The sequence below is a fragment of the Prosopis cineraria genome, unplaced genomic scaffold (genome assembly GCF_029017545.1).
Source record: "Prosopis cineraria cultivar Desert tree isolate PC_DT_omini unplaced genomic scaffold, ASM2901754v1 PC1, whole genome shotgun sequence".
NCBI lineage: Eukaryota > Viridiplantae > Streptophyta > Magnoliopsida > Fabales > Fabaceae > Prosopis > Prosopis cineraria.
The window spans coordinates 5,195,985-5,218,307 of NW_026555332.1; the positions used below are offsets into that span (position 1 = coordinate 5,195,985).

At 33.1% G+C, this 22,323-nt stretch overlaps 2 protein-coding genes and 1 pseudogene across 2 annotated transcripts; 2 read left to right on the top strand and 1 right to left on the bottom strand.

Annotated features, from left to right (window-relative positions):
* Window positions 1-1,559: 1,559 nt before the first annotated feature.
* LOC129293626 (mannose-6-phosphate isomerase 1-like) lies at window positions 1,560-7,106 on the top strand. The gene is made up of 5 exons (XM_054931689.1): window positions 1,560-2,246; window positions 2,668-2,835; window positions 4,336-4,548; window positions 5,023-5,289; window positions 6,462-7,106. Exons 1-5 carry the CDS (start codon window positions 1,923-1,925, stop codon window positions 6,777-6,779), a joined length of 1,290 nt encoding a protein of 429 aa, XP_054787664.1. The 5' UTR covers window positions 1,560-1,922; the 3' UTR covers window positions 6,780-7,106.
* Window positions 7,107-10,385: 3,279 nt separating this feature from the next.
* On the top strand, window positions 10,386-12,887 carry LOC129285716 (40S ribosomal protein S7-like; annotated as a pseudogene).
* Window positions 12,888-14,765: 1,878 nt separating this feature from the next.
* On the bottom strand, window positions 14,766-22,033 carry LOC129295622 (uncharacterized). The gene is made up of 9 exons (XM_054934160.1): window positions 21,932-22,033; window positions 21,399-21,842; window positions 19,666-19,710; window positions 19,414-19,543; window positions 17,888-17,957; window positions 17,730-17,778; window positions 17,548-17,645; window positions 16,224-16,362; window positions 14,766-15,129 (listed from the first exon to the last, which is right to left on the bottom strand). The coding sequence occupies exons 2-9, from the start codon at window positions 21,762-21,764 to the stop codon at window positions 14,974-14,976; spliced, it is 1,053 nt and encodes a 350-aa protein (XP_054790135.1). The 5' UTR covers window positions 21,765-21,842; window positions 21,932-22,033; the 3' UTR covers window positions 14,766-14,973.
* Window positions 22,034-22,323: the final 290 nt, after the last annotated feature.

A 22,323-nucleotide genomic window follows, 5' to 3' on the forward strand; every position in this document is an offset into this window, starting at 1 on the left:
AAACGTCGTCGTCTTGTGAGAAAAAGACCGCGCTTTTTTCAATTTCTTGCGAGATAAATCCCATTCACGTGCCCATCATCATCAGACGTGGCTGTCCCTCTGCCGCTTTCTCAATTATCTCTGTTTTGGAAATGGGATTGAGGTCGGTTTTCTCGTTGGGAGCACATTTAAAAACTCCTTAAAAAAATTATTTACACAGATTAATACAAATTAAATAATTATTAAAATGAAAAAATAAATTATTTTTTAAATGAAATTTATTTTTAATCATTATCTGTGAATAATTTTTTTTTGAGGTGTTCTTGAATGTAATTCTTCCTTTCTCGTTTCTTACTCCTTTTTTATTTTTACAAAAAACTAGAATTTTTTATTTAGTAATATTACTCTGGCAAAAAAAAAAAAGAAATATAGTAATATTACAGTATATTGATTATGACTTAGTTCTAGAAACATTGTAACATGAACAAGAGGACATGAATGAACTAGATGAAATCTTGTCTGAGCTCCTTAAATATATAATTGAATAATTGAAAAAGCATCTTTTAAAAGACAGATCACATCTTAAATGAAAACCCAATATTCTTACACACTTGTGTTGGATGTGGAGGATACCAAAAAAGGTTAAAAAAATAACATTTATAGAATTTTTTTCAAAACAAATTTGTAAATTTAATTATATTTTAAACTACAATTTTTCTTTCCAAAGGTTTACAATATTTTTAAGTTAGAGTAATGAACTCAATATTCATTCGTAAATTCATAAAAAAGCTTGCTTGCACATAGTGCCATAATAGTACCTCCTTTTTAGTTAGTTAATATATATATATATATATATATAAAATAATGTAATCAAATTATATAATTGAGAGTTGATTAGGCGAGTAAAATGTCGGGTCTATTTTAATATTTTCGTTCTTTAACCCTTGTGTAATATTGGGATTGCTCTTTTATTTTTTGATTTGAACATGGGCTGATCTACTTGTATCAATGTTTCAATATTCTTTTTCTTTTATTAATATATTGCAGTATATTAAGTGCGTGAAATATAGTAATATTACTCTGGCAAAAAAAAAAGAAATATAGTAATATTACAGTATATTGATTATTGACATAGCTCTAGAAACATTGTAACATGAACAAGAGGACATGAAATAGATGAAATCTTGTCTGAGCTCCTTAAATATGTAATTGAATAATTGAAAAAGCATCTTTTGAAAGACAGATCGACGTCTTAGATGAAATCCCAATACTCTTACACGCTTGTGTTGGAGTGGAGGATACCAAAAAAAGTAAAAAAAAAAAACATTTATAGAATGGAAAATAAGTTATAATTATAATATAATAAATCATATTTTTTAATTGCACAAATAATTTTATTCAAAATATGAATGGACCCTAAATTCTTCTAGTCGATTTTAAACGTTGGTTCCTAAATCACATTATTTTATTATTATTTACTTCATTATTTAATTTCTCAATCTGGAATCTCCGTTATGCCCGGAGAACGAGCCTAGCTCTGTTTGTATAAAAGTCTAATGTTGTATATATAAAAAAATAAACAGTTTCTTTGGACGGAAATTTCCCTGGGAAGATTTATACTTTCCCTGGGAAATTTTGCGCCTATCGAGCAATCCGAGGGAAGGCCATGACATTGGATGATTGGAGATAAGAGAAACTGAAACTGCCTGAGGATTATACCCCACTTGCCCATTTGCTTTATCTTTCGAACGTACGATTCATCCGTCGCTTTCTGGCAAAAGTTTTCTTCTAATGGCAGCGTTCCAATTCCAAAAGCTTAAAAGAGCAAGAAGCAAGCAATGACGAGCGTATACCCACATTCGCATTCTATTCCATTCCTTCAGAATTCTTATCACTAGAATTTCACAGTCCTTTTCGATTTCACGGAAGCTGCTGGTTTTGCAATGAAGAACCCGCGGGAGGAGAAGCTTCAGAAGCTTCAATGCTCCGTCCAGAACTACAACTGGGGTCGATTGGGTCGAGACTCTCAAGTTGCTAGGCTCTTCGCTTTGAATTCTGGGTCACGATTCGAACCTGATAAGCCGTACGCCGAATTATGGATGGGTACCCACGATTCAGGGCCTTCGTTCCTGGTTGCCAACCACAATAACGGTGTCGTAGATGGTTCAGAGGATGTGACTCTTAAGTCGTGGTTGTCAAGGAATCCAAATGTGCTAGGGGAGAAGGTTTTGAAGAAGTGGGGTTGTGATCTACCTTTCTTGTTCAAGGTATGATTCTGTATCTTGTGTGTCACAAATCGGAAAGGAGATCGGAGAAGGGCGCTGTATTTTTGTCTTTCAGTTGCTTTGGGCACGTATTTTGTGAACTTTTGTTCGGCCTATTGCTGCCTGATCTTGAGGCAAACTTCTCTCATCAATTTTCTGTGTCCCAGACTAGAATTAAAGAGGGGATCAGAAAAACAGATACTGGGCAACGTTTCTTCTTCTTCTTCTTCTTCATTTTAATCATGGTCAACTTTAATGACCGAAACAAAGTCAAGGTCAACTTTGTATGGACTATTCCTCTTCAATCATATGGCGTACTGCCCTTGTGGCAAACTTACGATTTTTACTCTTATAATGCTACCTCCAAGAATGATTGCAGGCCAATTTATGGATTCTGTGCTTATAGGTTCTGTGCGTGTGTCAGGTACTCTCAGTGTCAAAGGCGCTATCAATACAGGCTCACCCAGACAAGGAGCTGGCCTGGACTTTGCACAAGTTGCGGCCTGATGTTTATAAAGATGGAAATCACAAACCTGAGATGGCTCTGGCAATGACCGACTTCCAGGCCCTGTGTGGGTTTATCACTCTTAAGGTGATTCATTTAATGTGCGGAATCTTTTCTATCAAATTTTTTAATTATATAAACGTGTGGTTTCAGCCAGTAAGTTCTAGATTGACATTGCTATAAACAATTCTTCGATCATGTTCAGCATAAAAAGAAGTATTGCTATTCTGAATTACGGTTTGGTGTATTTGCATTTTAGTGTTCTTGATGGGGTAGAAATTATTTGAAGTTGGAAACCCTTTTACTTGACTTAATTGGTTTTTGTACTTTAGATGATTGGAAGAGAACGTTCTCAATCTTCCATAATGATGCTACTGGGTCATCTTTGTTCCTTAAACCGTTCGTGAATAAGTTAATCATGTAACCCTTGTTCACCTGCACTTTTCTGATGTAACCTTTGATAGCCAACCAGACAGTGCAGTTAGAATATCCCGTGAGCATATTGAGTCACAAAAGTTTGAGTTAATAACTTAATATAGGAAATAAGAATCATGTACAGTGCAGAAAATGGAGTTAATAACTTAATATGAGAAATAAGAATCATGTACAGTGCAGAAAATGGAAGCTTCGCCATGAACTATAGATCTGTTAACGAGGGCCTTCCAGACTATTAGATTGCTTTTGCTTGCACGTTCTATTTGATGAGACTTACCATTGGGATTTTTTTTTTAATGATGTATTTATTAACGTGGGCCTTCTAGACTATTAAATTGCTGTTGCTTGCAGTTTCTATTGGATGAGATTTTTTTTAATGATGTATTTATGTTATGGTGGTTGACCTGGACCACCATTTATGCCCCCTGCTTTATTTGTATGTACAGATTGGTGTAATCACTGGAAACCTGGAGAATTTGTTCAAAATAGTTATTTGGCATGGGATAATGCCGCTACTGTGTTCTATTTGTACATTTCTTCTAGAAAGTCTATTAGTTCAAAAGAGCAAGATGAATGCCAAGCTTGGGTTGACTGCTTGAGCTTGAGGACCAAAATATTCAATTTAGAATCTTAGTGCAGTTTAACATGGATTGAGTTTCATTATCCTAATCACGTAGATAATTCACATATCTGCTTATTGTCCTGGAAGGCAAGTGTGCCATATAAGGTGCTTGGATTCTTCCAGAGCATATCACTGAATACGTTTTAAGCGCCCCCCCCCCCAAAAAAAAAAAAAAAATCCTAACTTTTTATTTTGTATTTATTCCATGGTTTTAGGCTCTGGGCTTTTCTTATTTTTTAAGATGCTTGTATTTTTATTTTGTATTTACTTTGGACATTTTGAAGTGCATAGTCATTTCCCCCCTGAAGTTTTAGTTGGTTCTGGAGTACATATGTATCAGGCTGTTCATGAGGCCATATTGTCAGGTAAAGAGCGGTTTTATTTCTATGAGCCACAGATTAGTATTTTTCTTTTTCGGGCTACATCTTTCTTATGGTAAATGTGCAGACATTTGTTTAACTTTTTTTAAATGCATACTTGTGCTGTCATTCACTTGGAGCAAGTGAGCTATAACTGTGTTTTCTATTCAGGAGCTAAAGGCTGTGCTTCATACTGTTCCTGAGGTTGTGGAATTAGTTGGCACTGCAGGTGCAAGCTTGGTCTTAAAAGTTAGTGATCAGGACGGTGAAGGGAAAATAAAAGCGGTTTTACAGGAAGCTTTCACCAAACTCATGTCAGAGAGTAAAGAGAAAGTGACTGAAGCAGTAAATAGACTGAAAAGTCGGCTGCATAAGGAAATTCAGGTTGGTAGATAACATATTCTCTTTCTTGTTACAATTTACAAATATATCTTGCATGCACAATCAAGCTTTTGAATGCAATGCACTTAATCCCATAGAATCAGTTCGATGTTATAGCAATTTTGTAAAACCAAAGCTTAAAATTTACCTCTATCATTGCCAGATGACATTACCTTCTCTTTAGAAAGGACCAGAAGTTTGCAGTCTTGTCTGTTATTATCTGAGAGTGGTCTCATTGATAATTGGATACAATCAGGCTGAACTCCTTGCTTCCTATCCTCCATATTGTGCGTTACAAAGATATAGGGTGTTAAAGCAGCTTTAATATCTAGCTGACATTGCCTTGCAGATGCACTAATCTCTTTAAAGTATTATGAATATTATAGATTGTTATTTTAATGATAATGTCTTTATGAATATATGTTGCCAGCACGAACAACTTGTATTCCATACCATAATATTCTCGTTTTGCATTAGGTGAGGCAGTTGACAGATAAGGAGAAGCTGGTTCTGCAGTTGGAAAGGCAGTACCCAGCTGATGTTGGTGTCATGGCAGTCTTCTTTCTTAACCATGTTAAACTCAATCCTGGTGAAGCATTATACCTTGGGGCAAATGAACCACATGCCTATTTGTGTGGTGAGTGCGTTGAATGCATGGCAACTTCAGACAATGTCGTGCGTGCTGGCCTTACCCCAAAGCACATTGATGTTAGCACTCTGTGCTCCATGCTCACTTACAAACAGGTAAGTGATAGATCTACACTGTGCTTGTCACTGGAGTTTTGTTATAGAAACTTTAGTTTCCTTGTAAGACTTTATCACAAGCGCTGGTGATATATGGCCCAAACATTGAGAATTGCTTGCTAACCATTTAATCCAGCCTTAACCCTGGTAGGATGATACATGTTAGGGATCATTTGTCTCACTAGGCTGAGGAATATGCGGAGACTATTCAGTTCTTTAATTTTATTAGATTACAGAACTGTGAAGCAGTGTGTTCTGAATGCTTCCTTTCCTTTTCCTAGGGAGGTGCAGGTGGGAAATCAGTTTTGTTAGCCATTTTTTGTGTTATTTTTTCTTTATCTAAAGAGTTAGTTTGCATAATTTGATTTTTGTTGAGTTGTACAATTCACTGTTCAACGAAGCTCCCCCCCTCAGAGGAACGGGTGGAATAGTATGGTTCTAGAAATTTTATTCTTTTTAGATTTGTCTTTTGTATTAGTCAATGCAAGTTGGAAAATATTTGATTCTAACAACTATGCTCTGAGAAAAATGGGATGATAGAGATCTTTATGGAAAGATCCCATGTCAGGAGCCAGTGTTCAAAATTTGTACATTCCTAGCATCTTGGAACTCTTTTTTTTTCCCCCTGATAATGAGAACTAATAGATAAATCAATGTAGACACAATATTTGTGGGGCTTTTGGTTCCTCTGATTTTTTATTTTTCAACTGAGCCTAGGTTTCTATCGGTTTGTCTGCATTGCACTTGGCAAAGAAGCAATACTTACTGCTGTGTCTTCAGAACCATCAGTCGGAAGGGACATAAAAGAGGGATTTTGATCTTCTCAGAATTTAGAAAATTGACAGTGTCTTTTTCAAAGAGAGGGGAAAAAAACATACACTGGACATGTACTCATCATCCTAAGAAACTAAAAGTGGGCATGCATTGCATAAAGTTCAAGAATTGACCTGTATCGTTTCATGGCTTATGAATGGTGTAGCTTGTTGTATATTTTACATTGATTGTGAGGATCCAAATCCCAAAAAAGTGGGCTGTCTGTTTTACTTTACCAACTTGCTCAAGCCCACAAAGCTTTGTTGCGAATATTGTCTCATTATTGATGTGAATTATGGCGTGAATATGTTGTGCTAATCCATTGATTTTCATTTTTCCTGTGTCTACTTTCGCTGCAGGGTTCTCCTGAGATTCTGCAAGGAGTTGCTCTAAATCCATACGTGACGAGGTACATCCCACCATTTGACGAGTTTGAGGTTGATTGCTGTATTCTTCCTAAAGGGGAAACAGTGACCTTCCCTACAGTTCCAGGTCCTTCCATCTTTTTGGTTGTGACAGGGGAAGGACTGATGAGTGCTGGCTCACTCGAGGGGCAAGTAGTCACCGAAGGGAATGTTCTCTTTGCCGCCGCCAACTCAGAGATTCGAATTACCAGTGCATCCAAATTGCATCTGTATAGGACTGGTGTTAACAGCAGATTTTTACAAGCTTCATAAGTTGCAATGCATGGCCGTATAGTTTTTGTCTGGGGAACTGGTAAAGCTTGCCTCATGCTTTATGCAGTCTGTGTGGTAATAGTGAATTTGGATTATAGTACTATTAGTTGCAGTTTGGTGTATATTCAAGGGCAATGAGATCATAGTATATTGAGTGACAAGTTCGTTATAGAGAGAAGGATAGGTGGGTTTTTTTTTTTTTTGGGTCCTCTTTTAGATGTTTTCGGTTTTGTTTCCCGCTCAAATTTGTTTCTTGTTTATAAAAGTGTACTTGATATGCCTTTTCTATGTAACGTGGTCAGTAAAATAAAGATTTACCCTTATGCATCCCCAATTCCTCATATATTTTGTTAATTGTGTGTGGCGTAATATTTTTAGTAGAATGCTTTGTCTTCGATTTTCTTCAAATTATATGGATTTTCTTCTATTTAACTTGCTCAGATGCTGGCCTTTTGCTATTAAAAGAAGTTTTCCAATCAAATTTGTCATGATTACGGTTTGCAAAATAAAATTATTTGTAAATAATTAACTTATCGCAACCTGTCATCTCCTTCCTCCTGCTTTCTTGTTTTTCTCCTAAATTTTTCGATATAAAGAGTGAGCAAATCTCTTTCCCCAAATTGAGAAAACAAAGTCTCTTCCAACACATTCAAATTTCTTTTAATGCAAGGGCACAGTAAAAATTATACAAAAAATAATAGTAATAATAATAATAAGGGTTAATGAGTAAATAGGATTTTACACTCTTACTTGAAAATCATCCTAAATCTTGAACCCTGAACTTTTAAAATATGCAAAATAAATTTTAAACTTTTAAATTTATAGCCAAAAAAAACCATGATTATTAACTTTTTTAAATACCGTTACTATCCATGCAGGTACTGTAACATTCAAGATTAAATTTGAAGGAAAATGAATTCTGAATAGTACTTGCATGAACAGTAACAACATTAAAAGTTAATGGTTAGGGTTTATTTTGCTATAAATTTAACAATTTAGAATTTATTTTACATAACAACAACAACAACAACAACAACAAGCTTAAGTTATATCTATGTACAAATGATTTCTACAACTAAGTAGTAGGATATAAAAAATCTGAATATCAATATTATTAGTAAAGGCTTAGTGAATATCAATATTATTGGTAAAAAATGTGAATATTACTAAATTAGTGCAGTTTTATAAAGACATGTTGGAAGGTGATTGCTTAGTCTTGTAACAAGCTTTCCGATTTTGTTGATAGTTTTAGTGCATGGATAATTTACAAAGAACTTGTTACAGATAAGCATGAGTGCTTTAATAAAGTTAGAATAGATATTGACTTTGATGAATTTTTCATTCTAACAAATGTTAAGATTTTTAAGAATACCCATGAGCTTCACGGCTTGTAGTAGTGTTAAGATGATATCCAAGATATTTAGAGAAGTCTTTAATCCAATTTCTTTGATCATTTTAAATGAGTCCACCACTAGCAAATACATTATAGTGGCTTACTAATTCATCAATATCAAATCTAACTCATCTTGCTTTAAGGAGGCACCATTTTTCTTTAAATTTGCCACTTCGAAGATTTAAATATTTGAGTCTTGTTGATTGAAGGTTAATATAACTAAAAATATTTTAGATACTCGTAAAAGTAATGTCTTTGTTGAGAGTGCTTTTTTCAAAATAGATGTTTTTACATATGTCTGTTCCAACATACATGGATGAAGAGTTTGCACCAAGAAATTTTTCTTGCACTCAAACTTCCTGTATCATTATTTGCATTTCAAAATATCAATTCAAAATTAGGTAATAAGTTATGATAATCAAATCTAAGCTCAAGTGGTAAAAAGGGTGGGGTGATATATAAATAACAAAAATAATGTAATAAAAATGTGCATGACCTTTTTATTTATCCTTTATTTCTTTATATCATGTAGATGCAACTGACCAAAACCATTAATTTTAGTAGTCAAGTACTCAAGTTAGATGAAACAAACTTGATTTTTTCTGGTAAGGTTTAGGGTTTAAATTTCATACATAAAAAAACTTGTGGGAAGAGTTACTTCTAATTTAGTTTAACAATACTTAAATTAAATTCAATTGACAAGACTCTTATCAAACAACTGTATACTTAAATTAAATTCAATTGACAGGACTCCTATCAAACAACTGTATGAAATAATAATATTGATTTTTCCCATTACTCTTGAAGTTTATCCTAGATTTGGTATTTTTTGTGTGAGTTGTATTGAATCTAAAAGATAATTAACAATATTTATGATTTATGAATAGTGAGTTTGGTTATAACTTTTATTTTTATATTAAAAATATTGATACTAGTAATATTTAGGGATGCCAATACATTTTATGTTTATATTAAAATTTTTTATTTTTTAGTTTAAATTTCTAATTATGCTTAATTTTGGTTCATTTCCATAAATTAATTTAAAAATCAAAATAAACCAAAAAATTTTTAACCATGACAATATCAAAAGTTTCAATTAAATAATTTTCAACTATTTAAGGTCCTGTTTGTTTAAGAGTAAAAGATAATATATAGTTTATCAATTTTATAAAAATAAATTTATTTTATAAAAATTTTAAAAAAGATAGGAATTATTTTATTTTTAGTTACAATAATAAAAATTTATTATTAATTATTTATTTTTAAATTTCATGATATCTTATTTGATTTTTATTTTATTCAAAATAATTTATTATTTAATTATTTTAAAATTTTATGATAACTTTGTGTATCCTACTTTTGTAAAACATTTTTATTTATTTATTTATTGCAAAATATTATTTTTAAAATCTATTTGAAATAGGTTCTTAAAATAATCAAAAACCTACTGTTTTTAAATTCTAATTATTTTTAAAAATTTAAACAAATATAATAAAAACTTATAAGATATTTTTTAAAAAAAATTAAGTGATTTGTTTTCATAAAATAAGTTGAAATTAATGAGCCCAAAGCCACTTTTTTTGAGATGGGCTAGCCCAAACCCATTTTGAGGAGTTTATAATGGTCAGGTTAAAAAGTTTTTTTATGTTAAAATTTCTCATTTTTCTTAATTGTTACAATCTCTGAAATTAAAATAATAAATTTTAATAAAGTTTGTCTTTTTTAAGAAAGAAATAAAACATTTTATATTTTTTAAAGAATAATAAAACAAAAGAAATGCTAAAAAAGAAACTACACATACATAGATATGCAAATGTTAATTTTATAGGAATTAAAATTTTAATATTCCTTCTGTTTTTATTTATAAAAGAAACCATCACTTTTTGCTTGTTTTTTATACAAGCAAAACCATATATTTCAAATAAACATTTATTACACATTTTTTAAATCACTCATCATAATTTACATTAATGAAAAATAATTAATGCATGTTTGTGTTGATTAATATAGAATATTTTAATTTAATTTTTTTTATTTTTAAACATAATTATTGTAATTAATTAATTTTTTAAAACTTTGTGATTCATTTGTTTTTTTTTATCTCTATAGAAATGTAGGGAGTATGTATGAAAGAAAAAAACTGCAAAAGAATTACACACACCAGGACAGGCCCAAAGCTCATAAAACATGATAAATGATGGTAAAGAGAAGAAAGGAGAGTCCAATATTCGGGCAACATCCACATGATAAAATGCTGTTCATATAAAAGCCTTTTTATCCGGCATTCTCCCGCCTGCTGAAGCTAGGTTTCATCTCAGCGCAAAGCGCATAGCCGTTTACAAGGCCTTGGCTTCGCCGTTTGGTACGTCATCCCTTATCTTCCACCTCTTCATTATTTGTTGTCTTCGCTTCACCTTCTGCAACTTCTTATTATTCTTTTTCTCTTCAAATCTCACTCAATGATGAAAATCGGGCATTTCTGAAGCTGAATTTACAGTTCTGCTAATTTTCTTTTCACTTATTTGGTTTCTGGGTGCCGAACAAAATCTCTTCTTTTCCGATGCCGGAGCACTTCGGGCTTCTTGATAGTTATTTTCGTACTAGGACTGATATTGTTTTAATCTGGTAGGTCTATTAATTGTCTTGTCTGCATGTGTATCTCTATTAACAATATAGTGATTGAACTTACGTTCAATTGAGTGTTTTAATTGTGGTTAAATCATTGTGAAGCCAATTGTATAAACGCTAGTCTGGTTTAATTCTGGAAATAATGGAATTATATGTATGACTGTTACATTCTAATGACTTTTTTTTTTTACGGTGTTCCTTTTTTTTGCATTTATCTGAATTATCTTTTTTCCTGTAAGATACTCCCTCTGAACTACAATGTAAGTTGTTTTCTAGAAGCTTTACTTGGTATAAAATATAAGGCATTGGATATGTGTTTAATATTTTTTTTCAATTACACCCTCTCTTTGTTGAGTAATTAATGAAGTTATTTTGAGTAAGTCAATTGTTATATTTATTACTTTCAAGGCACAATTGGAAAGATGTGGAATTTTTTAGAAAATCAAGATCTTAATCAACTTCTTTTGAGAAACGTAAATTAGTTAACAATAATTTATATTGTGGTCCAGATGGGTAGTAGTTTTTTAACCCTCTTATTGTTGCTTTACCAAACCTAAAGTATTTGATGTAATTTCTATTTAACCAAGGGTCTGTCAGATCTTGAACCAATGAGATATTTATGATGCATTGGTGGCTATGTTTTGAACTAATGAAATGTACTATGAAACAGATTGGCCAATATGTACACATCAAGGAAGAAAATCCACAAAGATCAGGATGCCGAACCCACTGAATTTGAGGAGACTGTTGCACAGGTTAATTTCATTTTATTTTTAGAATGTTTATTATCTCATCCTTTCTGGTTTTCCTCAAAATTAAAACTCTGCAACTTTATGCCTGAGCAGTATCTATTTGACTTGGAGAACACCAATCAGGAGCTAAAAAGTGATCTGAAGGATCTCTACATAAATCAAGCAGTGTAAGGGTGTTACTCCACGCACAGTATGGTTGCACTTGGACAAATATGATCTAGAATTTAGACATATTTTGACTTTTCACCTGCCTGTTTATACTCTAATTTGGCATAGCTGATATATGAATGCATGATCCTTTTCTGAATGTTTGGTTAAACCAGTCTGAGGGGAACTCTTTTCTTGCAGTCAAATGGATGTTTCTGGAAATCGCAAGGCTATTATTATCTATGTGCCTTACCGGTTGCGGAAGGCGTTCCGCAAAATTCATCTTTGACTTGTGAGAGAGTTGGAGAAAAAATTCAGTGGCAAGGTTGTTGGCTATTACTGATGGACCATTTTTTGGCATTAATAAGCTGTTAAACTTTCCTTTATCATTTCTGTTCTATGTTTTGTTATCCAATTGATATTAATAGTTTTCCTAGTTCACTATAGTGTATAACACAAGATTCTACCAAATGACAGGAAGTTGTCTTGATTGCCACTAGAAGGATTGTGCGGCCACCAAAGAAAGGCTCTGCTGTCCAGCGACCACGCTCTCGCACATTAACTGCTGTTCATGATGCCATCCTGGAGGATGTTGTTCATCCTGCTGAAATTGTTGGCAAGCGAATTAGATTCCGTGTCGATGGATCAAAGATAATGAAGGTATATCATTGCTTGTGAAATTAATGTGAATCCTAAGTTCTGGTTCTCTCGTTTGTGTCATATAATGTTTGAGCAACCCATTTTCCGTGTAATTTACCAATTTCCAGGTTTTCTTGGACCCTAAGGAACGCAATAACACTGAATACAAGCTGGAGACTTTTTCTGGAGTTTACAGGAAGCTTACTGGGAAAGATGTAGTATTTGAGTATCCCACCACAGAAGCGTGAAGAGCATCATCGTTTTTTTTTGGGCTGTGAAGATGAAGAGCATCATCATGTGCAGCGTTTGTCTGTTAGAAAATTAGAAGCTGTGTTAAATTTCACCCAAAATTTTGACTTTTTGGATTTCTCTTTATGCCTGTTTCACATCAAAACTAGCATGCAAGAGGCTTTTTTTATTTTATTTTTTTTGGGGGAATTCGAACGAATCAACACCCAACCTCATCCATACCACTTAGGCTTGTGTATTTTACTTATCATGGCACAAAGCTCTAGATTATTATTTTTAAACAAAAACGAGTTTGCCAAATGTATTCGTGAATTAATTTTACTTCTACCTTTGTTTTGGGTGTGAAGAAAATTAGAGTAAAAAGTACTGGCAGGAAAAACTTCTAAAAGTAGTTAATTTTTTTTCTTTTTGAAAGTTTTTACTTGTAGCATTCTTTCCTCTTTGTTTTCCTTCCATTTTTTCTGAACATTCAAATTAAGGTTTTTTCATGTTGATATTGCCACTTTATGTGCGGTAAGCTCGTTTCATTGTGTTTGAAGCGATGTAGTGTTTTAACTGCCAAAGAGTAAATATCATGGTTATTGACTATTTGGATTAATTATTATTATTAATATAATATACTATTTCTTAGCCAAGATTTTGGTTGAGATATGGAATTTATGGTTCCGTGGCCAAATCAATGAATGGGCTTGAGAATAACACCATTTCTTTCAGTAGTAGCGTTCTCATTAATAACAATACAAATGTGTACTTACCAACAAAAGTTATTTCAGTTGCTAAAAAATTTGACCTAATTCAAGATTGTGGGATCAAATTTTATCTTCTATATGAGGATTTTGTTGGTGAATATATGTATCTCAATTTTTTTAAGCCTACAAGTATGTCTTAATATTGTTGAATTTTTAAAATTCAATTCACCTAAAATTCTTTAGAAAAAAAAAACAGATATGTAAGGAACTTTTTTAGGTGGGTTCAAGTTGGCTCATCAAGTTTAATTTAAATTATCAGCTCTAATAAAAATGTATAAAAAATTAAAAATTACTACTTAATAGCATGCTGATTACAAAAAGTTTAAATATTGTTAAGTTGAATTGAAGTTAATTTTTTCCTTGTTATTTTATAATCATAACAAGGTTTAAATCATTGATTTATTTAAGAATAAATCTTTTCAATAATGACCATTAAAAGCTTTTCTTTTTTTGGGGCTCAATATGGCAACTAAAAATTGAATTATTTTTCTTTTGAAAATGATATAAATAAATTAAAACATTATTTCTTAATATTTGTATTTTTTTTGTAAGATTCAAAAAAGTATATTTCACCATATGGAGAAATCTATCTTTTACTCTCACTACTTTGAAAGATGATATGCTATTGACAAGATAAATTGAACTTTCATAAACTTGTTCTTTCTAATCAGATTGAAATGTATGGGTTAAATTTGAGTACTTGACCTGTTAACCTTTTCTAATATATATATATATATATATATTTGAAAAAATATAACTTTGAATTTCTGTACTTTATTTAAGTTTTGTTTTAAGTCTCTATATTTTTTGTTTTTAGTGCTCTAGGTTTATACAATTTTTTCCTAGTGTTTTAGGTCTCTCAAACATTAAAAAATAAAAGTATAAAGACTTAAAATATTAAATAAAAAGTGTAAGAATCTATAATAAAACTCAAGTAAAGTGTAGAGATTTAAAGTTAATTTTTTTTTATTTTTTTTTGAATAGTTGTAATAATGTATGGTAGTGGGTTATACTAGACCCGTTACTTTCTTCATTAACAAGTATCTTTTTATTCATTGATTCATATATTTTTGTCATATGTTTGTTTCATCAAATCCAGCCATTATTTGAATACCATAGCAAAATACATACAAAAACACTCACTTGAATGCTCATAAAAATGGAAATTCATTCATAATTGGCCACAGCTTGGAACTGCATAACCCAGCTCATAAACTCGCAGCTTGAACCACCTTCTACAAACTCTAATGTCTAGTGAGCATGTAATTCTAGAAAAAGAAAAGGTTTGACAGATTGGATTTGAATCTTCTTGTGTGAGAAGGATTACATGAAATTATCATTCTGCTTGCACCTCACTATTTAATTTTAATTTAAAAGGTACACAAATTGATAAAAAGATATCACATCAGATGATGAAAATATTCAGAACTAACAGGCAAAAACAAATTGATACGTATGTTTACGCAAAAACAAACATGCAAAGAGTCTAGACATGATTTAACCAGATAAAAAGGCGAATATTGGAAACCTTAGTTAACAACTGGTGTACTTTTCTAGTTTACCTTCAATTGAAAATAAATAGTGAGATGCAACAGAATGAGGGTAACATGATATTATTCTTTCGTTTGCAATTTCATTCATGCATCCTTCGTACCTAAATCATTTAGCCATGAAAGGATGACTTGTGCAGCCTTGTCCCAAGAAACGTCCAACATCATGTCATGGGCTACAGCTTCAACAAATACAGGCGGCACGCCATAAAAACTTGCTGTTTCTTTGAGACCCTCAGCATCCTGAAACCAAACAAGGATGGTGGAAGCTTAAGCTGAAGCAGTTCAAAATCAAGGCCAAAAAATATCAGTATCATGCAACGGATTTTATTGAAGAATCATGCATTAATAAATGGACAATATCTAGTGTTGTTATTATTCAGTAGGATATTCCAATGTTAACCACCAAAAGGAAGAAAGGGAGGGGGGGGATCTAATGTTGGTTTTACGCGTAATTGGATAAGGCTTCTTCTTGCTGGGTTTATCAGTGCGTACAGCTCTTCATCCTGAGTTTACCGTTGGGATGTGGCTATCTAAAGGTTCAAATTAGGTCTCTGGTATTAAGGTAAAGAATTTTTTTTAAAGTACTTTAAGAACCTATTAAAAATAGGGTAAAAGAGAAAATTGGCCCCTAAACTACATGTTTAGGAGCGTCCGGGACCTTAAGTTCATTTTTTGTACAATGTTTCTCTTTCACTTTTAAAAACAAAATAATCTGGCACCTAATGTTAATAAAAGTTAAATTTGACTGTTAATTGACCAAAAATGATAGAATAGGACTTCCAAAATTTCAAAAAAAAGGACTAATAAAATTTTTTTTGGTCATTTTTTGTAATTTTTATGTCCTTGTTTGTAATTTTTGTATCCTTTGCCATAATTTTTTTTTTGTCCTTTTCTATAATTTTTTGGTAAATTAACTTGTGTTAACAGTTGGTGCAAGTTACACCATTTCCAAAAGTTAAAGGGAAATGTTATACCAAAAATGAGTTTAGAGTCTTAGACATTCCTGAACCTATAGTTTAAAGGCTAATTTGCTTTTTTACCCTTGAAAATATGAATAATTAAATGGAAGTTTTAATATTTATACATCATATATGTCATGATTAATAAACAACATACAGATATAGGATTTCTTCTTTTTTCAATATAATATTAGATATAGATTTCTAAGTACTTTGATAATGAGCATGCCTGTCATGCCAGATAAAATATGCTTTAAGCTATCAAAATGTGGTTTTGGCAAAAGCAACAAGATGGTTCTACCAAAACATGGTTTTGGCAAGGTCCCAATGTGGTTTCAAACATGCTACTATTCATGTATTAAATCTTGCACTTACCACAATGAAGTCATCACTTGCGCCCACAACGAGAATGTCAAGAAACCCATCTGGCACTTTAGGCACTGGAAGGGATGCATTCAGCTTTCTTAAGTCAAACAATGGCACCCTTGAACTTTCTTTCATAAGTTCTTGATATCTGAAACAATAATAAATAATAAAGGAAACCAAAAGCTTTGGGGTCTAAGCAAGCTTGAAGGAAAATGAAGCTGATTTTATTTATAGCATAGAAAGGTCTAGCGATGGTTGCTAACACACACATCTAGACACTGCATTCACTATTTCTTTAAACCTGTGTACACTTTTTGAAATTTTGTCATTTTGTGTGCCGTGCAATATACACAGTGGAGGCTAGTTATTTGCAAAATGATGTACTGTTATAATGATGCCTGATGGGCATATAGTACACATAGACGACAATGTTTATGTGTCGAACTAAAGGCCATTAGTAACCAAACAAATAGGACTGAAACTTGTGTAAAGCAGTAGCGTCAACAAGATAATCCTAATGGCCACATATTACAACAAAGAAACACTTTTGAAACACCCAGGAAATTTCCAGTTAAATAAATCCAGATCAGCCATTATTATCATAGAATTAGAATCTAGGTCTTTTTGGGGTTTAAAAATTTAGTTTCTAATCATCAATTTAGACAAATAATTCTTTCATTATACACCATTTTAATTATATTTACTCCAAATAAACCCATAGTAAACTAACACGTTTCCACTGAAAGTCTAAAACAAAATCACAAGGGTTTCTTCAGTTTTGCATCTTGTACTGGCTCACGTTTTTCAAAAGGAGTCCCTTCCTTCTCTCCCCATTGCCTCTTTTTGAAGCTCTTGTTGCAATATACTCCTTTCGATCCTTATTGTAGGACATTTTCAATCACTTTATGCATCTTAAGAAAAGTTAGTTTTTTTTTTAAATCATAAAAAAAATGAGATGTACTTTCCTTTTTACTTAGTTTTAAATCATGTTACAATTACATTAAATACATTCATGTTAATCAAGAAAGGGTAAAATTTAAAAAAATGGTTTAATCATTACAAGGTGTCTTACGTTTTGGACCAAAATTACTTTTAGAAGATGTCTTATAACTAGGACTAGAGGGAGTACAAGGTCACATGACTTGATTCATTTCCACTATCAGTTTTCTATCGATTTTGTTTTGCCAAGATATTTTAATGTACAAAATCTTATAAAAAGCAGTGGTTGGACCCAAAAAAAAAAATCATATAAAATCCAATGAATATATTATTCAGCATCATCTTTCATTTTCAATAGATTTGTTTGTGGGAGAATTTTTCCAAAAAAGCAAACCTTTTAACCATAAGGTCCTCCATGGTGGCTGAGAAAAATGTCTCTCGACAAAGAGAAAGAGAGTTTTGAAAGGCTTTTGCCGCCAAGCTGCGTGTGACCTGCCAGGTTGGGCACACACACACACATTTTATATAAGCAAATTATTGAAAAATCATATTTCTTACAAAAGCCAGCTTGTGTACCTTAAAGGCAGCAACTGGCTTGGAAAAGAGATACCTCCAGACTAGCCCACTAAAGAATGTAAATAAAACTTCTCAGTCATGGCAATTGCATATACAGATTCTCTTTCTCTCTGTATCTCTAAAAAATATCTAAAAGCAGAGAGAGTTTAGTTAGTCACCTATTCCCAGAAGGTGGCACAGAGCAGATGAGGACAGCTCCTGTAAGTCTTGGGTACAAGTTTTTCATTTCTAGAATCAAGCCCAAAAAGAATTAGCAAAATAACTGAAAAGAAACACACTAAGGAAAAAGTACAGTGAAATTTAATAATACATCCAAAAAAAGACATCTAAACGGTATGTTGGATATGCTAGAATGACTTACAAGGGAATATGAATGAAAACAGGAATGGAAACATGAACGGGAATGGGATGGAATGGTATCACTTAATACCTTGTTTGGTATATTACAGGTAACAATATGAATGATTCCATAAAATAAAAATGCAACAAAAATATAAAATTATGTACCATTAAAATCTAATAAAATAAAGAATCTAATATTCAAAACTGCCCTAAGTATTAAATTGAGTTTGAATAAAATTGCTTTCGAGGGACAAATATTATATACTTGTTCCTTATCTGCACAGTTGATGGGTCTGGGGGAATACTGGCCCTGAGACATTAGCCCAACATTATAGTAGAAGGTTGACAAACAACATGGAGATCAAGGTGGAACCAGATTCAATTTTAAAAACCAGAAAAATGACAGATGGGAGGCTAGAAGTATTGGTTCAATGGAAGAATCTCTCTGCTTCTGACATAACCAATCAACAATTTCCAGATTTTCACCTTGAGGACAAGGTGAAGCTTGTTGGGGGAGTTAATGGGTCTGGGGGGAATATTCGGCCTAAGACATTAGCCCAACATTATAGTAGAAGGAAAAGAAAAACATGAGACAAGTTGGCAGGAAAAGGCGGGGCCAGTGTAACAAATTCTGACATAAAAGTGGTGGGGTGTGTGTGTGGAGGGGTAGGGAAAAAAAAATGTGAGGAGAGAACTGGCCCCTCAAATACTGGCATAAGGTGAGGCCTAAGGTTTCATTGTGCCTTTTCTTTTTCTTATTCTGTTTAAAATGGGTGTGTCCAAAAGCTTTGCATATTGGTTCTAGCCTTCTCCCGCTGAGGTTGAAGGCTTAATCAGTGATTTTGCTTCTATTAATACTATCACAGCATATATCAATATATTTCAGCTAGGTTTCCATCAACAGTTTTATTCCATTGATTTAACAAAAGAATGGTCACGCAAGACAAAACGCAGGCCATGATTCTCCATACATAGTTCTCCTTTCCTTTCTTTCTCATTCAAGCAAACCAAACATAACATAAAGCTCACACAAGACACCTTAAGTATTGAGGACAACAAGTGTATAAAATTATATACCCCATAAAAGAGTAGCTTGTATGCAGTACGAATTGATTGCTCAAGATCTGAGTTTAAGGATTGGCTATCTATGTAATGAGTTACTCATGATAAGAGAGAAATTACTGTCAATACCACAAATACTAAAAATTATGCCAATCCTCCAAAATAATTTCCCAAAAAGCAAAGTGTTTGTATTTTATCTAAGTCGCAAGAATTGATGCTGGGGTCTCATTCGCTATTTGTTTTCATGCACATGAAAGAATAATCTAGAAGGAGAAAGTACCTCCGAGTTGGTCACTGCCTAATGTGGCAATATAATACTGGATTATAAGCCCCCCAAAAGAATGCCCAAGTAATACAGGTGGTGATGTGACATTTTTATTGATGAAATCTGCAACATCTCTTGCGTGTGTCTACTGCAGAATTTGGAACAGACATGTCACCCTAAGCATCATCCATATGCTAATCTGTCCGGTCAATGAAAGTATATTCAAATATGTGAGAAACATGGAAAGTAAAAGGAGAGCTATTATACCTGAAGTGTGCCAGTAATTGAACCTAAAGGTGCATCACTTTCCCCCTGACCATTGAGAATATATGTCAGTTAGAAGTAAAGAATGAAGGGAATAGAGTGAAGTTTCCAAAGGTAGGATATAAGAATTGTGATGAAGACTTGATAGTATGGGATACCAATCCCACATTGAGTAGTATGGGACGCTCAATGGGGTATATAACTAGGTTGGTTCTCCCACTTCAACAGCTAGCTTTTGAGGTAGGGTTATCCATCCCACTTAGATACCCATCAATTGATATCAGAGCCTCATTGTTAGCGATTCTTGAGAGGGCTACCCATAGAGGGTTCTGACTGGAAAGAGACCAAGTTAAGTGCTATGGAATGCAGCCATTAGGATATCAAGTCCCACATTGAGTATGGGATGCTCAATGGAATATATAAGTGAGTTGGTTTTCTCACTTCAACAGCTAGCTTTTGGGGTAGGGTTCACCATCCCACTTAAGTACCCATCAAATTGCAAGTATGTAAATGAAGGTATTAATTTAGGTTTTGCAGCAGCAACCTGTGTCTAATCCATCTAGATGAAAAGATTAACCCTCAATGGTGACATTAAATTTACAGAAAACAACAACAAGAAGCCATCTTGCTCTATCAACACCAAATCTTTGGGTATATTGTTTTATTAAATTTAGAGAAAGTTTTATCAAATTCAACAGTATGTATTGGCATTTTTGAGTTAGCACTATCATGTAAATCAAATTTGATACATGCAACTTCAGTACCTTGCTAGCTACAAAAAGAAAAAAAGAGAGGTGGAATTTTATAACTTTTCTGCTTCCGCAACATTTGTGCAGGAAACCTGAAAACCAAGAGATTCTGCGCTATTTATTAAGACAGTAATGTTAATGTACAGATCACGCCAAACTCTTCATAACAAACGGCAACAAATGGTTGTCATAATGTCACACGCTCAAGACTCAAACTCATTCATCACCTTTGCAGCAGGTCGATTCTAAGATATTTCTTTCACAAGATCAATTCTGCGGGTAAATGTAATATCCTGTACCCTGTCAGACTAGGCATTAATCTTCAACACAAGCAAGACAAGGACACACCTTTTCACTTATGTCATTCCACTCATCAGAAAGTTCAAACTCTCAAGTTAGTACTAAAGGAGTGGATGGGGATCATCAGCTCATTTACAGGTTTCAAAATTTTTTCAAGGTCTCAAATTCTACGATGAGCTCAACTTAATTATTTTAGGAATACAAAGATTTATGCTTGACTTTAGTTCAACATATATCCTCGTAAAGATAACTTTGTGATATTTCACTTGGCAATAATGAAATGAACTGACTGTGCACTCTGAGTTCTTAATTTTAAACTCAGCTTATAATAAGCTTGGGGCTTCAGCAATGCGCAACATGCGGATAGTATGTCTTCATGAGTTACACTAAGACCTGATAAATTCATTTAAAAAGCCCAATTTGAAATGCTACATATAATAAGAGAGGAAACAATCCATTTTAAGATTGATTCTTTAAACCTTGAGACCGCACTCGCACGGTACAAATCCAACTAAGCTAGTATAACTCACATTTTGATTCATAAAATAAGTTCTAAATTTGGCACCGCATTTGGAATTTCCAAGTATTTTAATTATTGAGGAACGAGTTAAAGAAATTGGTATCAAGATAGGATTTTGTTCTAAAATCTACAGATTCTAGCCCGAGAGAGATAGAGAGAAAACCAACCTGTCCTAACAAGCTAATAGCATAACAATCGTACCCAGAAGCAGAGAAGAAAGGCAACCAGTGTTCAGCCCAGCACCAAGCAGCATGGTAGCTTCCATGAACAAACACCAAAGGTGGGTAATCTGTATTCTTGTCTTTTCCCCTTTCTACCTCTTCTGTAACAACACCCTTCTGCACAAGCACCTCCATGCTCAGACCGGAGGGAAGCTTATGAAAAATACGAGATTGCCCCTGCTTCAGATCGTACGGGACCTGCATGTGGTTGGATCTGCTAAGAACAGCCCGAGGCTTGGCGGAGATCCTTGAAGAGGAAACGTTGAAGCCGTAAAGAGAATGGGCTCGGAAGGAAGCAAGAAGAGAAGCCATTGCACAGAAACTTGCACTCCTTCAAAGTGTCGCTAGAATTTCAATGGCGAAATGCTTTCAGAAAATTGTTCTTACTAACTGTAAAATGAGATAGATGAGACAGTGCTAACAATCCAGAAGGAAAAGAATGAAAAAAATATATTTTTTAAACTGTTAAAGTAACTCACAGTCGAAAAAGATTCCCTCTTTATTGAACAGAAGGACACGGAAATTCGTGTAAAAGACTATTATTATGTCATATCTATAATCATGGGTCTATTGCATTCGGGAGACAAATTATCAAAAATACATATATTAAAGTTATGATAAGATATCATATAAATAAGAAGACGAGCGCATTTATTTGTTTTTTAGGGAACAAAAAAAAGATTCCCTCTTTGTGAAACTCCTTTGGCGTTTTTCATGGCAAGATAAACAAACTTTACAAGTGACATGTCTCCCACGCAGTTCCCCAAAAAAAAAAAACAAAAAACAAAAAATTTGAAGTATTGCATGACATAGCATGAAAATTCTAGTGTAAACCTGCACAATTTACTAAATACTTCGTTTATAAGTGGTT

Excerpts from the sequence above, each read along its gene's own strand:
- LOC129295622 (XM_054934160.1), bottom strand. The coding sequence starts at position 21,764 with ATGGCTTCTCTTCTTGCTTCCTTCCGAGCCCATTCTCTTTACGGCTTC. Across the intron at positions 19,544-19,665 it reads CAATTACTGGCACACTTCAG|ACACACGCAAGAGATGTTGC; the intron begins GTATAATAGCTC and ends ATTCTGCAGTAG. Across the intron at positions 17,779-17,887 it reads GTGCCACCTTCTGGGAATAG|TGGGCTAGTCTGGAGGTATC; the intron begins GTGACTAACTAA and ends TACATTCTTTAG.
- LOC129293626 (XM_054931689.1), top strand. The coding sequence starts at position 1,923 with ATGAAGAACCCGCGGGAGGAGAAGCTTCAGAAGCTTCAATGCTCCGTC. Across the intron at positions 2,247-2,667 it reads ATCTACCTTTCTTGTTCAAG|GTACTCTCAGTGTCAAAGGC; the intron begins GTATGATTCTGT and ends TGCGTGTGTCAG. Across the intron at positions 2,836-4,335 it reads GTGGGTTTATCACTCTTAAG|GAGCTAAAGGCTGTGCTTCA; the intron begins GTGATTCATTTA and ends TTTTCTATTCAG.